The following is a 13,128-nucleotide window of genomic DNA, read 5'->3' on the forward strand; positions in this document are numbered from 1 at the left end:
AGTATGCAAGTTCCTAAAACATCTTTTATCCTACTCTGCAAGGCATCCTTGTGTTTTCCCGTAAAATAGATGCTTATAAACACTACAATCCTACTTATCACTTATCACAATGTCCATTGGAATAATATGGAAAATTGCATGTAGTAACTTATCACAATGACCATTAGAATAATATGGAAAATTCTATGTAGTAACATACGGAAAAACAAATTTGCTGTATATTTTTTCTATGTTAATAGTTTAATCTCTGACACCTTATTTTGTGTACTAGGCCTTAACATGCATATTAATAAGAGAAAATACGAACAAGGGCAGTGTCAGAACCATGTTTACAGAGAGGAAGAGAACCAGCGATATGCATCTATAAATTACAAAGCACCTATCAGATCTGCTAAAGATTCTTCCTCCTCTACGTGACATTCGTTACTCCAAGAATGAAACAGAAGAAAACACTTCATGGATATTCTGGAAAGAGCTACTTCTGTCTTCAAAACTCTTGAGTTTCTCTCCTTCCATGCTGTCCACCATATATAGAAGCAGGAACCAAACTCCACCATTTCATCTGTCTATCTATGCCCCACAGTTCCAGCTTTTAGTAGGTCACAAGCGTTGGCTGGCATAAACCATTTGAGGCCCACACTGTTAAGGAAGAGTTGCTACAGTTGGTCAGTGTAAGACAATTAAGAAACAAATGACTACTGGTTTCTGTTTCTGAACCACAGAGAGAGCACCTAGAGCATGACTGAAAATCCCTTCTTCTCAAATCCTCTTGGGTTAAACGAGCCTCTCTTGCCACCTTCCATGAGAAGCACAAGACCTTTGTACGAGTTTGACTTTCCAGATGTATCTCCAAGGGCATTGTGCTAGTCTGAGTTACAAGCTGAGAAATAAACAGACTTGGCAGTAAAAACCTCATCCCTACATGACCTCCAGTATAGTTTATCCTCTGATTCTGTGAGACCTTTGAATTCTTCCAATGTCTTAAAGAATTCCACTGCTCCTTCTAATTCCTCTCACCTCCTGAAGGTGATAGTCCTCCCTTGCTGTCCCGATTTGTGTCTAATATTTCTTCAGGAAAAGTTGCAATGTTGTAACGATCAGGGAACAACTCCTTTAAGGTTCCATTTCCTAGCCAGTGGTCAGAATCTCTTCCTTCCATTAACCACCTTAATGATGGAATTGGCAGCAAGTGAAGCCCAATGAAGTCTGATAGATTTCCACACCCAACCCCCTGTCTTAGAACACCACATCCCATCTTGACCATATTTTTCACAAATTACCCTTCTACGCACAGCATTTTCTTCCAAGTTATACCTCCATAACCATTTTCACGGTAGACTTTGGTTTTGTGTTGGTTGTGTGCTTTTATGTTCCTATATACTTTTGCTTTGGTAGTGGATAAGCGATTCCAATTGACTAAGTGGATAGCATGTTTGTCTCTGTTGCTTTGCCATATGAAGTTCCTTCTTACAGAACCAATTCTCTTCCTCACCTTGCAAGGTAAAGGAAACAGAGACATTACATGCGTAGGTAGTGCATGTAATACACTGTTGACCAATACTATTATTCCACCCAGAGATAGGTACTTACTTTTCCAGCTTGCCAACTTCTTCAACTGCCCCATTCTGTGAGCTTTGTCTTTTGAACTGAAGTATAAAACCAAGTAGTTAGTTGGTAAGGAGCTCACCTCATATCCCAGGTCATCTGTCAAGGTCGGAATGTTTTCAACCTCTTTGACTGGGAAAAGCATGTTCTTCCTCCAATTTACATGGAGCCGACAGACTGCCTCAAACGTAATCAGGATTAACCTGATATATCTTAAACATCAATTTGATACTTGTTTTAAATAACTTCTTGTTTATTCCGTGAAAAATGACCATATCCTCCATCCAAGTTGCATGACTAGACACGGAGTTTAAAGAAAATGAAGTACTTTTGAAACTTGTGGTTTGAAATGAGCTGTAAACATTTGTGCAACTTTAAATCATCTTATTAAAGATAAATTGTGATGTATAAAGTTATCGTTCTAGATGTAGAAAAATATAATTCTTTTGGAACAAACTAAAGAGGAAAGAGTATAACATATATTGGAATGAAGTAAGTAACTTGTATTTGCTTGAGGAAATTATGTGAAAGGTGAATATCAAGTTGGTGCTTAACTTGAATTAGATCATGTGTTTCTAACTAGGAGCAATATTAAACCATGCATTGGGATTGTTGAAGTCGCAGTCCTCCCCTCCACTAATAAGCCTAGAACTCCAATTTTATACGTGAAAAAGAGCTGGCATGCTCTGAGGATTGTAATGATATATCTATACATCATTTATATGTAGTGATATGTCTATCCATAATTTAAGTTCTGAAGAGCCACTTACCACCACCGGACAGACACCAAAAAATAAAAACAAGACAGAGAAGAGGATATAAGTTCCTCGAACATCTTATGTCCCGTTGAAAGCTACACTACAAAATCCTTCTGTTTTCACTGAGCGGGTCGAGGAAGGGTTTAAAATGCTCCGTTTTAAAGGGCAGAGGGGTTCGGCAAAGTTGTGAGTACTGATGCCGGGATGACTAATCGAGACAAGTAAAGGGGCCTTTCAAGCCATTCCGCCTTTATATAAACACTACAACTTGTTTAAGCATTTTCTTCTATTTCACTACTAGTGAAGATTAGCAAAAAAAAGTTGAATATGTTGTTTCATTTGTTGTTCGCGGAGGATGAGCTTGGTTTGATGGTTATAATGCGTGAAAAAATAAGACAACAACAACAACCCAGTGAAATCCCACAACGTGGGGTCTGGGGAGGGTAGAGTGTACGCAGACCTTACTCCTACCAAGGTAGGACGGTTGTTTCCGAAAGACCCTCGGCTCAATAAAAAAAACATAAAAAGAGGTCAGATAAGGCTAGGAGTGAAAAAAAAAATCCCACGTAAATATGTAGCTGACTCAAAGTGGTATCAAGATATAGTAGATATGTAGTCAAGTTTACATTGAATTCTTGCTCCCTTTCCTATTTGAAATAAAGGGTGTTGTAAATGGGAGTTTGATGAAAGAAGAAAATGAGTGTGCAACCTGAAGAGTAGTATTTGGAAGTCAAACACCCTTCTTCTGTGGCAACATTTAGGCACATTTCAATCCAACAATGAACTAATGCGCATGTAAGATGTTATAGGTTTTTCAAATATTATATGAAATTTCCTGCACGGGTATGTTGTTGTAACCCCCCTTTTTCTCTTTTTTTTTTTCCGAAACTGGTACTATTAGGGTATGTTGTTGTAACTTTTCTTAAAACAAGTCGATTGCAGCAATATATTGTACATTTGCATCATGGTGCCCTTATCAAATAAGTCATTTATATGTGGCTGGCTCTACATGGGGGTCTCAGGTGATGTAAACATAGGATTCCTGATTTTCTCACTTTTTCTCTTTATTCTTTTTAAACTTTATGTTGAATATGCTTTTATTTTTGTTATCTATTTGTGTATTTTAGTTTACTGCCTAGGTGTCTGTGGTTTACATGAATCAATCCCTTTTTTAATATGCATACTTTTCTGTATATAGTTCTCGACACTATGGTTTTATGTGCAAGCACTACAATTACACATTCCTCCTCCTGGGTCATTCAGCATCTATGTGCAGTAAAGCTGTTTCAATTTTTTCATGGGTTAGGAGGAGATTTTGTGGTTTTTTGGGGGTTGGGGGGGTAGTGTCGGGTTTTAAATCTTTACAATATCTCTGGACTTTTAGATCCTTTTTTCGTATATCACATTTGTATACACCTGATGTATACACTCCAACAAAAATGCATGTTAAGTGTACTTAGTTCTGAGGCACTGCACTCTATGAAATAAGATGGTGGATCTATCGGACTAGTCACCACCTAGTCATCAGATTTGAACTGGATCTCTTTTCACATTGTTTGCAAGAGCACTGCTTAAAAAGGCATTAGACAGGGCACATGGCCTAATTACATTTGACCTTCTGTTAAATGCAAGGCACCTGGTTTGGCTGTATGTATTTTGTTTCATGTGTTCCCTTAGTTCCCGGGGGATAAAATTGACTGTATTTTGTTAAATAAACTTTAGAAGAAGGGGGGGGGGTGTTTTGTTTTTTTTGGGGGGGGGGGGGGGGTATTTTTAAACTTGTGGGAAGGTCAAAGGAAGAGGGTGTATGTTTGACCTCCTTCTCTTGAGTTGGATACCTGACTGGTAAGAAAGTTTTAGGCCTAAATATGTGTATTTGAATTTCAAAGGAAATATAATTTATGCCTAATTTCCTTGTAGAGGTGATCTATTTTCCGTCTCTTTTTTTTTCCCGTTTATCATGGCCACTTTTTTTTTTTTTTTTTTTTTCTCTCCTTTTCTTTTTGTTCTCACATCAGTGTGTCCGGGTGAACTTGTATGCACCTTGACGATTTTCTTCCGGTGCCTTGTTTTTATTGCTTTTTACATGTAGATGGCCTAAAAATTGATTGTAGAGATGGAATCGAAGTTAATACTCTTTTGTTGGATGTTTGAAGTTCCCTGTGCCTTTCCTATTCTGTTGTACGTTTTCGCCTTATTTAACGCTAACTTAATGGGTAATACTAATTGACAAACCACTAACTTGGTTTTCCGAAACAATTGGGAAAATGAATTCAATACTAGCTGGAATTGAAGTTGCAAAGACCATAAATTACCAGCTTGGTTTTTTCTTCTACTTGCTGGTTTGGGTTTGAATGGAAAGCAATATATGGTTTTTGTAGACTTTGCTATTGGTTTTTAAATACATTTTCATGTCTCCAGTCAACTATCCACTACAATTGGAAGTGTTCTTTTTCATGTGACAACTGAAATGTTGGAAATTTCACAACTTCCCTTTCACCCTCTTGTCTTTATAGACATCATATGGGCATGCATGACTTGTGTGTATGACATAATCTGCTCCATGAAAACACATCTATTGTGGTACATGTTTTCAACTATCGAGTTGGTAATTATATTTCACTCTATTTGTTCAGATCAATCATAATTCAACTGCTGAATTATGCCCTAAAATATAAACATTTTGCTCTTCTGTTTATTTGTATGTATCTTAATAGGGTTTTGAGTTTGATGAATACCCTGGGTCGTGCATGTTTACTCCCATCTACCCCATTCTGGAATTTCATCTTTTTCCTGAGTTTGTGGATAGGATCAAGGGTTATGCTTCATTGGCAATCGAGCGGTGCTTTGGCAATGATGTATGATCTATACCTTGTTATTTGACCATTTTCTGCTGTGCTGCTCTTCGTAAGTATTGACTTTTACCTATTGTTAACTGCAGGGAAAAGAACGCAAAGTTACGGATATTGTGAAGATAAATGCAGGTGGTTGTCGTGACTTCACCTACTACATTACATTTAAAATTGAAACTGATGGGAAAGAAGAAACTTTTCAAGCTAAGGTGGAACGCACGATTGAGAAAACAATTGAGATCCCAATTTGCAGGCGCAAGGTCGACTAACTTGTTGCTGAAAATACCTGCAGTGACTCGTGTCTTTTGTCCCCACTTTGCTCTCTATTACTAGAAGAGAGCTAGTATTATTGGTTTTCTTATCTGCTATGGACATCTTATTGGCAGTGTAGCGGTATTTATTTTGATGTTTGTGACTTGTAATGGCTCCATGTTTATGATTAAAATGTAGGTACTTTTTCTTTTTTCGCTTCAAAAGACAAGTTTAGTGATACTACTGCTCTACAATGATCATTTTATGACTCATACGACCTGTTTTTTTTTTTTTTTATTGCAAGGATATTATTGATATATAAGCTAGTTGAACATGACATCAGAGTTTAAAATACGTAAGTTGCCCAACTTAACTAGGTCACTACAAGCATTAGTGGGGTATTTTCCTAGTAGCTACATGCCCTTGCTTATCAGGGTGAAGCCCCTGCAGGGGGACTGTGCAAAAACACTTGGTTAATCTTCAGCTGCATTTTGTACTCCTTGTTAGGCCAAAACGTGTACCACTCGATTGCCTTCTCTAAGGCTGTGTCGACATGTTTTATTCATTTAATTAGTCAAAATAATCACATCCGTGGAATCTGTTTCAATCTCCAATGGTGTGTAGCCCATATTCCGCTGCTTTTCCAGCCCCAGCAGGAAAGCCATGATCTCCATCTCAGTGTTGTTTAATGCATAAGCCTTTGCATGACACCAAAATCTTAATCAACTAAATATTTCATCAATATATTGATTTGCCTCTGCTTATATTCTCGCCCAAAAATTGTGCTACCACATGCCCTTTCACACAAGTGTTTTGGACCTATGTGAAAAGTTACAAAACAATTTATTAAATTATTCATAACCAATTTATTAATTTATTCATAACCAATACATGAAATAAACTTTACATTAATTAATTTTCTATTCGTTTCTGTAAAAAATCAGGAGAATGTGAATAGTCGCATTAAATAATTTAATATAGACTAAATTCATTTGATTAACTTAATACAACGATTCATCATTTATCTACTAATGACACATTATATCCATTTGGTATAAATTGCCTAGCAAAATGGAAATTCTCCTTGACCAATATGCAGAGGTTTCTGCTTATTGTCTTTTTTGTTACTTTTTTATTTCAATATTTTGGAATATAGCATACTGATTTTTTTTTAAAAATCTTTTGCACTTTGTAATTTAGCTAAATTAGTTCAGTGTACCACCTATTCACGCGCAGAAGAAAGGAATAAATCCATTGGCGGGGTGACTAACCGTGGTTCGGGTATGCATAATTTTAACATGCATTATATATTCTTGTGACAATAATATTTTAGTATTTTTTGTGGTTCTACTTTTGTATCATTGTGAAGAGTGATATACATTTATATATTATATTTCTTGCTGTTAGTAAGTTCGGAATGAAATATAATCATTTGATTCGATATGCTTATTGCACTATGATAGAGCTTTACGAGTGGAAGAAGAAAAAATGAATGAGACATATTGAATCTCTTTTATTTTTTATTTTTTTAATTTTTTTAATTTTATAATGTGCATATCTTGAAATGAGATGGGGCTAAATGGAGATTAAGGATCAATCACAATATGAGATCCCTAAAGATAGTTTTCGAAGGTGCGTTTTTTTACTTTACTAATCCTTACTTTATTAACCGGTTCTTTATATATGTTAAACATTCATATCTAGGATTAATTACTTTGTAAGACAGTTTTGCATATTTTGTATTGTTGATGAGAAATTTTACGAAATGAATGTCATTGATAATATTTGCACTTCCCCAAGGCCAAAAAGAAGATTTCTATGTGTGATATAATATAGTAATAGAAATTGAGGTAATTTGTGAAACATTATCCAGTCTCAACTAGCATTACTTGCAAATGATTTCCAAATATCGAACACTAATTATTAGTCACATCCATAAATTTTGAATATTAGATGGTTTACACCGAACAATATAGGTTTGTGCAATTACTATACGAAAGATTAATATGAATGCATTCATATTAATCCAGGATGAACTAGCTTGAATACTTTGGGAAGTTGAGCGAAAAAGGAAGTACGCAAGTTTTTCATTCGATCGGCGGAATCAATCTTTAGAAGGTAGATATACCAAGATTATTGATCTTTCACGATCAAAAAATATGGAAAAGATAATTTAAGTAAAAAAAATTGTACTTCTAAAATCATTAATTAGAGGTCCTAAAGATAACAAATGACTATAAATATTTGTAGACTTTACTTATATTTTATAACACAAATAATTTCCATAAAAAAAATACAAATATAGTGAAAATGAACTTCCTTCAAATATCAAATTTTAATGTCAATTTATGCCTACACGTGCCAAAAACTAGTACTTATATAAATAACTATAAACACAAATGATCATTTTTTGTAAAACGTGCATGTCCTATTTGGCTTCCCTCATTTCTCTCTGTGTGTCTCTCTTCGTTGCATATGCGACTCTTGCTTGTTGAAGTTCCTGTTAATTTTCGATTGTGCAGTTCAGGTAAAGGAAGATTTCCTTGTTTTCTCAGTGAAATTGCTGCGACTTGTTCGTTTTCGGTTGACTTGCAGGCGCTTCTGTGAGTGAGCTCTGTCTCTGTGCATTTAATTACTCCTTCCTTTTTTTTTTTTTTTTTACTTCTAATTTTCTTTTTTGTGTTTTATTACATAGGGGTAGGGGAAGGGGAAAATGGAGGAGGGACTACAAAGTGGGATTCGAACTCTCGCCAACAAAATGAAAGTTCAGATAGCCAACCAACTGAGCTACTAGATCCCTAGTGAATGATGAAATTTTCAGATTGTGAATTTTAACTGTCATGGTTATAGCTTTTGCTGAAAATTTGTGATTCTAACTTCTAAGGGTGTTGAACAGCATCATGTATATATATTGAGCAGCATCTTGTACATATGAAAAAGTGGAGATATGCTTACTCACTGAAAGGATTGAACTTATAATTAACTCCACTTCAAAACATTATATGCCATCAACTTTCAGTTTCAAGTTAATGTAAAACGTTGTTGCCTTAAGTTTCTGAAAGGAACTGATTTGTTGATTCGAGACAACTATTATCTAACCAAGCAGAAATACCATTTTTTTTATAATGTTGTTGTTAACTACTTATTCATTAAAAAAGCGTTCATCCTTTACTTCTCGCTCCTGCAATCATCATATATTGGTTAAGAACATAGCAAATCACCTTCGAATTGCTGTCCTACCTTTATTAATTCATCCTCAATAACCTGTATTACTATGTTTCTTTTCGTATCATCATCTTGTATGGTTGAGTGTATTAACTGAGCTTTTGAAACCCCGGAATCTATTGCTCCATGTAATTTCCTTATTCACGGCCACTCAGTCTAATCAGTCAACTAACATAGAATAAATATCTTTTGAGTTGGTGGCTTATGAAAAACAGATATGATGTATAAAATTGTGCAGATAAGGTAAAAAGAGTGAATCTCATTCTAATAGCACTTCAGAAATACCTATTCCATTAATACCTTAGGCATCTAGATGTTGTGCATATATTTCAGATTTGCTCTTATTATATGATCCAAAAGTATTGACAACTTTTTGTTTTTGTTTTTAGAAACAATAAACATGGAGATTACTTTATAGAAGATATGATCAAAGGCATTCGGGAGTGCAAAAGACGAATATGAAAGCATACAATATCTTACTAGACAGTGAGATAAGTAAATCTTAGATTGTAGTATAGCAACTCTCCATCATGAACAGAATGAAGAGAAAACATAATATTAATAACTCAAGAAGGTTTACCTGTTTGTTTTTCAATTGACACTTATTTATTATTTCGGTTTCTCATCTAGATTGTTTAGCAGTTATGTGCTGTTAGAATATGCGAAGTACAGTCCAGAAAGTAAGATGTCGATAGTTATTGAGTCACGCTGCTGCAATGCTCTTTGTTTCAGCAAGTACTGATATCATCTATCTCATTACTGAATTATCATGCCATCTTTTGCACCCTTTTATTTTTTCCTGTTTTTGGAGCCTTGTAGGGTTTTAGCCAATTGTTCTCTACAACTTGACCTATGATTTTCCTAAATTATAAGTAACGTATCATATATTTGAATGGTAGCCATCTTATTTTCCAGGGCAAACGAAATCTTTAGAGGTAGAAAGGTTCTTGTAAGTAGGAAGTACAGTTAGATGAAAAATATGCTGAAATTATTTGGCTTGTTATAAGTCAATGTACAGCTTCATGTCTATTAGCAGGGATGAAGCAACATGTTTACTGTGGACATGGTTGGGTTGGGCTCTACTCAAGATTTGTTGAACTGGTGTTGCTTTTCGAAGATAGGTTATATCAGAGAGGTGAAATCATAAGTCTGTTGGCATACTTGGATGATCTGCTTCCCGAAGAATCAACTATAAGGGCCTTGAGAAATTTGATTGTCTATGTGTTAGTCGAGGTTTTGATCTCTCTTGGACTCCTTTCACGGTCTGTTCATGTGCTCAAATCAGGATCAGCTAGTGCACTACAACCTGCAGCATCAGCAATCTGTCAAATCTGCGCCTCAACTGAGATGAAGAGACTTGTGGGTGAAGCTGGATGAATTCCTCTCCTTATTAAGATGCTGGAGGCTAAAACAGATGGGGTGCGTGAGGTTTCTTATCAATAAATTTCTAGCCTAGTATCACTTGCACATAATTGAAGCAAAGTCAATAAAATGATAAAACATGCCAATTTTGGTTCAACTGCTTGATCCAGCTCTTCAAAACACTTCCACGAGGTGCTAAGAGGGAAGCTGGGTACCTTGTTTACAAGAGAATAGGCTGATAAGTGTCTTTGTACAATGAAATCAATCTTAATCTATGACCACAATATCAAATGTAGTTGAATGGAAGGAATTTGGGAGGCAAAAGCTTATTGATCTATTCCATCAATGGTTTAAATGAAGTTCTTTTACCATTTATATAGCTACTCACAAGTTCTACTTTTCGGTTTCTTATCGCTAAAAGGATAACTTTCATTGTCATCCGATTACCTTGCTTTTGATTTTCTTTTATATCCTGATTCTTTACAGACATTTTTATACAAAAAACACAAGAAATTGATCCTGAGAAGGTTATCTGTTATCAGCTCTTACACCGACTCCTCTGCTTCATATTTCCGTTTCATCTTGCAATCATGCTCTTATCACCTGAGTATCTATGTTTTTAAATGCATGCTTCAGTAATTCAAATTGTGTGGTTGAGATAACTTGCTGGAATTCTGTTTGCAAAGGACTTGTTTGAAACTGAAACCAAGACAATAAGTTGTCAATTATATTGACTGTTGTCTTAGGTTATCAACAGAACCTCTAAACTTTTTGATTGAGTTTTGATCATTTGGGAGAAAATCAGGAAATTATAAACAAAATTCACAATGCCCGAGATAAGTAGGGGCCCGAACCGCTATCAGTACTTAAACTCTATGTTGCTCAGACTCTCTAAAATTGTTGCCGCACACTTGTTGGATCCTTCAAAAGGCGTTACTTTTCAAGGATCCGACACACACCCCGTCAGCATTTTTGAAGAGTCCAAGCAACATAGCTTAAACTACCTTTTGTGAGGGACAAATTATCGTCCTCACACAGCTTCACATAGCTAGGATACTTTGGTATCATAGTTTTGTCCTAAAAGTTTTTTAATTAATTCCCTCCATCCTGTTAATCTAAACTTTTAAAATCAAAATCATGTTGTCCTCGATTGGATATAAAAAATTACTCTCTGCAGTAATTGAAAGTCAATGTGTACTTTCTTAATAGCTCTTGAACGTCAGATGTTCTCTTGCTTTGCTTTGAGACTTACAGGTTTCTCATCTCAATCTAAGGTAAGCTTTCTTACCTTCTTATGTCCTCTCCTTGTCACTCTCTTATTTTTTTGTGGATTTTCTGGTTTTCCATCCATGGCTAACAACGATCTATTCCGTTTCATTATTTCCTCTTCTCTATTGCCGGGAGGCGACTCACTGTCGTGGAAATTAACAAGCTTTTAGGAGAGATGAGTTCCTTCAGTACGTCTATATAAACACAAGCAATATATGATTAAGGTCTGCACTTAATCATATTAAGATCTGCACTTACTCCGGTAAAGTGTTTTGGATCAGTCTATGAGCAAATGTTTTTAGAAGTTTTTAGGTGTTATTAAATTCTACAAATGAGGTAAAACGTGTTGCTAGAAGGTTTAGGATAGCTTAAGAGTGGTTTATATTGTTTTCTGCATGATGATCTTTCCTTGATTATTGACTCTATAATGATAAGGGAAGTAGGAAACTTGAGACTTTCCTGTTTCAATATTGCAGTACTTCAATTTTCAAGACTCATCGACATGCTTGGCCTTGCTGAAGGAAGTAGCTTAAGAGAAGTAGTGTGAATTAGTAAAAGGTTTGTTAGTCTGACACAGCTTAGTTAAGGACCTTAGTTTATGGTTGTTAGAGGTTCTGCGGCAAGAATATAGACAAGATCTGGTGTCCGGATCAGGTCCTTCAGTTGCAAATAGCTTTGTTTTTTAGAACACTTGAGAACCTGTGACGGCAAGGTTTGCACAAGATAAATTAGGTTTTCAAGTCTACTCAATATGTTGCAACATGTATATATATTGAGGAGCATATGAGATGTGATGGAGACCACTCTTTCAATGTTTGACCTTAAGCATGGGTCGCATGTTACACCCCGTACCTCGGAGAAGCACTGGTTAAATTTGAATATAAGTATGTCGAGTTACGACTAGGCAAAACAACTTTGGAGTATGAGGAACGAGGCATTATTAAGTATATTGTTTAAGTAAAAGACGAATTACGATCTCGTACGTCGTAATCGGGAAAGACTATTTTGAAACACAAGAACATGGCCATTATTAAGTATAATAAGTGATAAACATCATGTGCGGAGAGTTTCGGAAGATTTCGAGATCAAGCAAATTGAAGAAAATAAGTTTGACGAAAATTGAGAAATGTTGGGCAGATTTTTAGTCAACTTTCGAGGGGTATATCTCCATGTATATTTGGAGTTTTAAGGTGTTTCAAAATCCTAAAATGAAGTTCGGCGAGCCTAGTTTCTAATGCAACAAACCGCTCGTCAATAGGACATCGGAGTAGAGAATTATAGACGTTACAAATTGAGCTGTCGACGCAGAAACAAGACTGCTACAGTACTGTAGCTACAGGACGCCGCCTCAGCTCTTATAAAAAGGGGCCAACCCTCATTTTTTTCATCCAAAAATTCTCCAAAATATTCCAGAATTTTCAGCCATCAAAGGGCTCTTAGATCTCCCATAGAATTGAGGATTTTGAGTAAAAATTCAAGCTACGAGATACCAATTGAAGCCCGGGCAACGCGTAGTCGTGATTATAATTTCGTGCGGTGTTGGAGTTGGCTTGGGAATAAGTAAATGTTGAATATTTTGCTACCTTCATAAAAATAAGGTATGAATTGTTGAATCTCTTTCTCTATCAATATGAATCAAGGAATAATTTCAAGAATAGAGGTTATGGTGTGTTGTGTTGATGTTGTTGACTTGTGGATTGAGGGTTGAAGAGAAATTTGGATGAAAATACATATATTTATCTTGTAGGATGTTGAGGATGTTGTTGGTATTAATTTCGGCTTCTTTACGGAAATAAAGTATTCAA

The 13,128-nt window shown here is 35.7% G+C and overlaps 1 protein-coding gene across 2 annotated transcripts in view; it reads left to right on the forward strand.

The window, feature by feature from the left end:
- The window catches only part of LOC132608761 (uncharacterized), a 7,309-nt gene extending 1,570 nt beyond the window's left edge, over positions 1-5,739 (forward strand). Inside the window, exons 2-3 of one of the 2 annotated variants that reach the window (XM_060322495.1) lie at positions 5,081-5,221; positions 5,305-5,739. In XM_060322495.1, coding sequence (XP_060178478.1) covers positions 5,081-5,221; positions 5,305-5,484 — 321 coding nt within the window. In that variant the 3' untranslated portion in view covers positions 5,485-5,739. The remainder of the gene's footprint in view (positions 1-5,080; positions 5,222-5,304) is intronic. The other variant, XM_060322496.1, reaches the window with a different exon arrangement.
- The last annotated feature ends 7,389 nt before the right edge of the window (positions 5,740-13,128 follow it).

This window comes from Lycium barbarum, chromosome 9, assembly GCF_019175385.1.
Source record: "Lycium barbarum isolate Lr01 chromosome 9, ASM1917538v2, whole genome shotgun sequence".
Taxonomy (NCBI): domain Eukaryota; kingdom Viridiplantae; phylum Streptophyta; class Magnoliopsida; order Solanales; family Solanaceae; genus Lycium; species Lycium barbarum.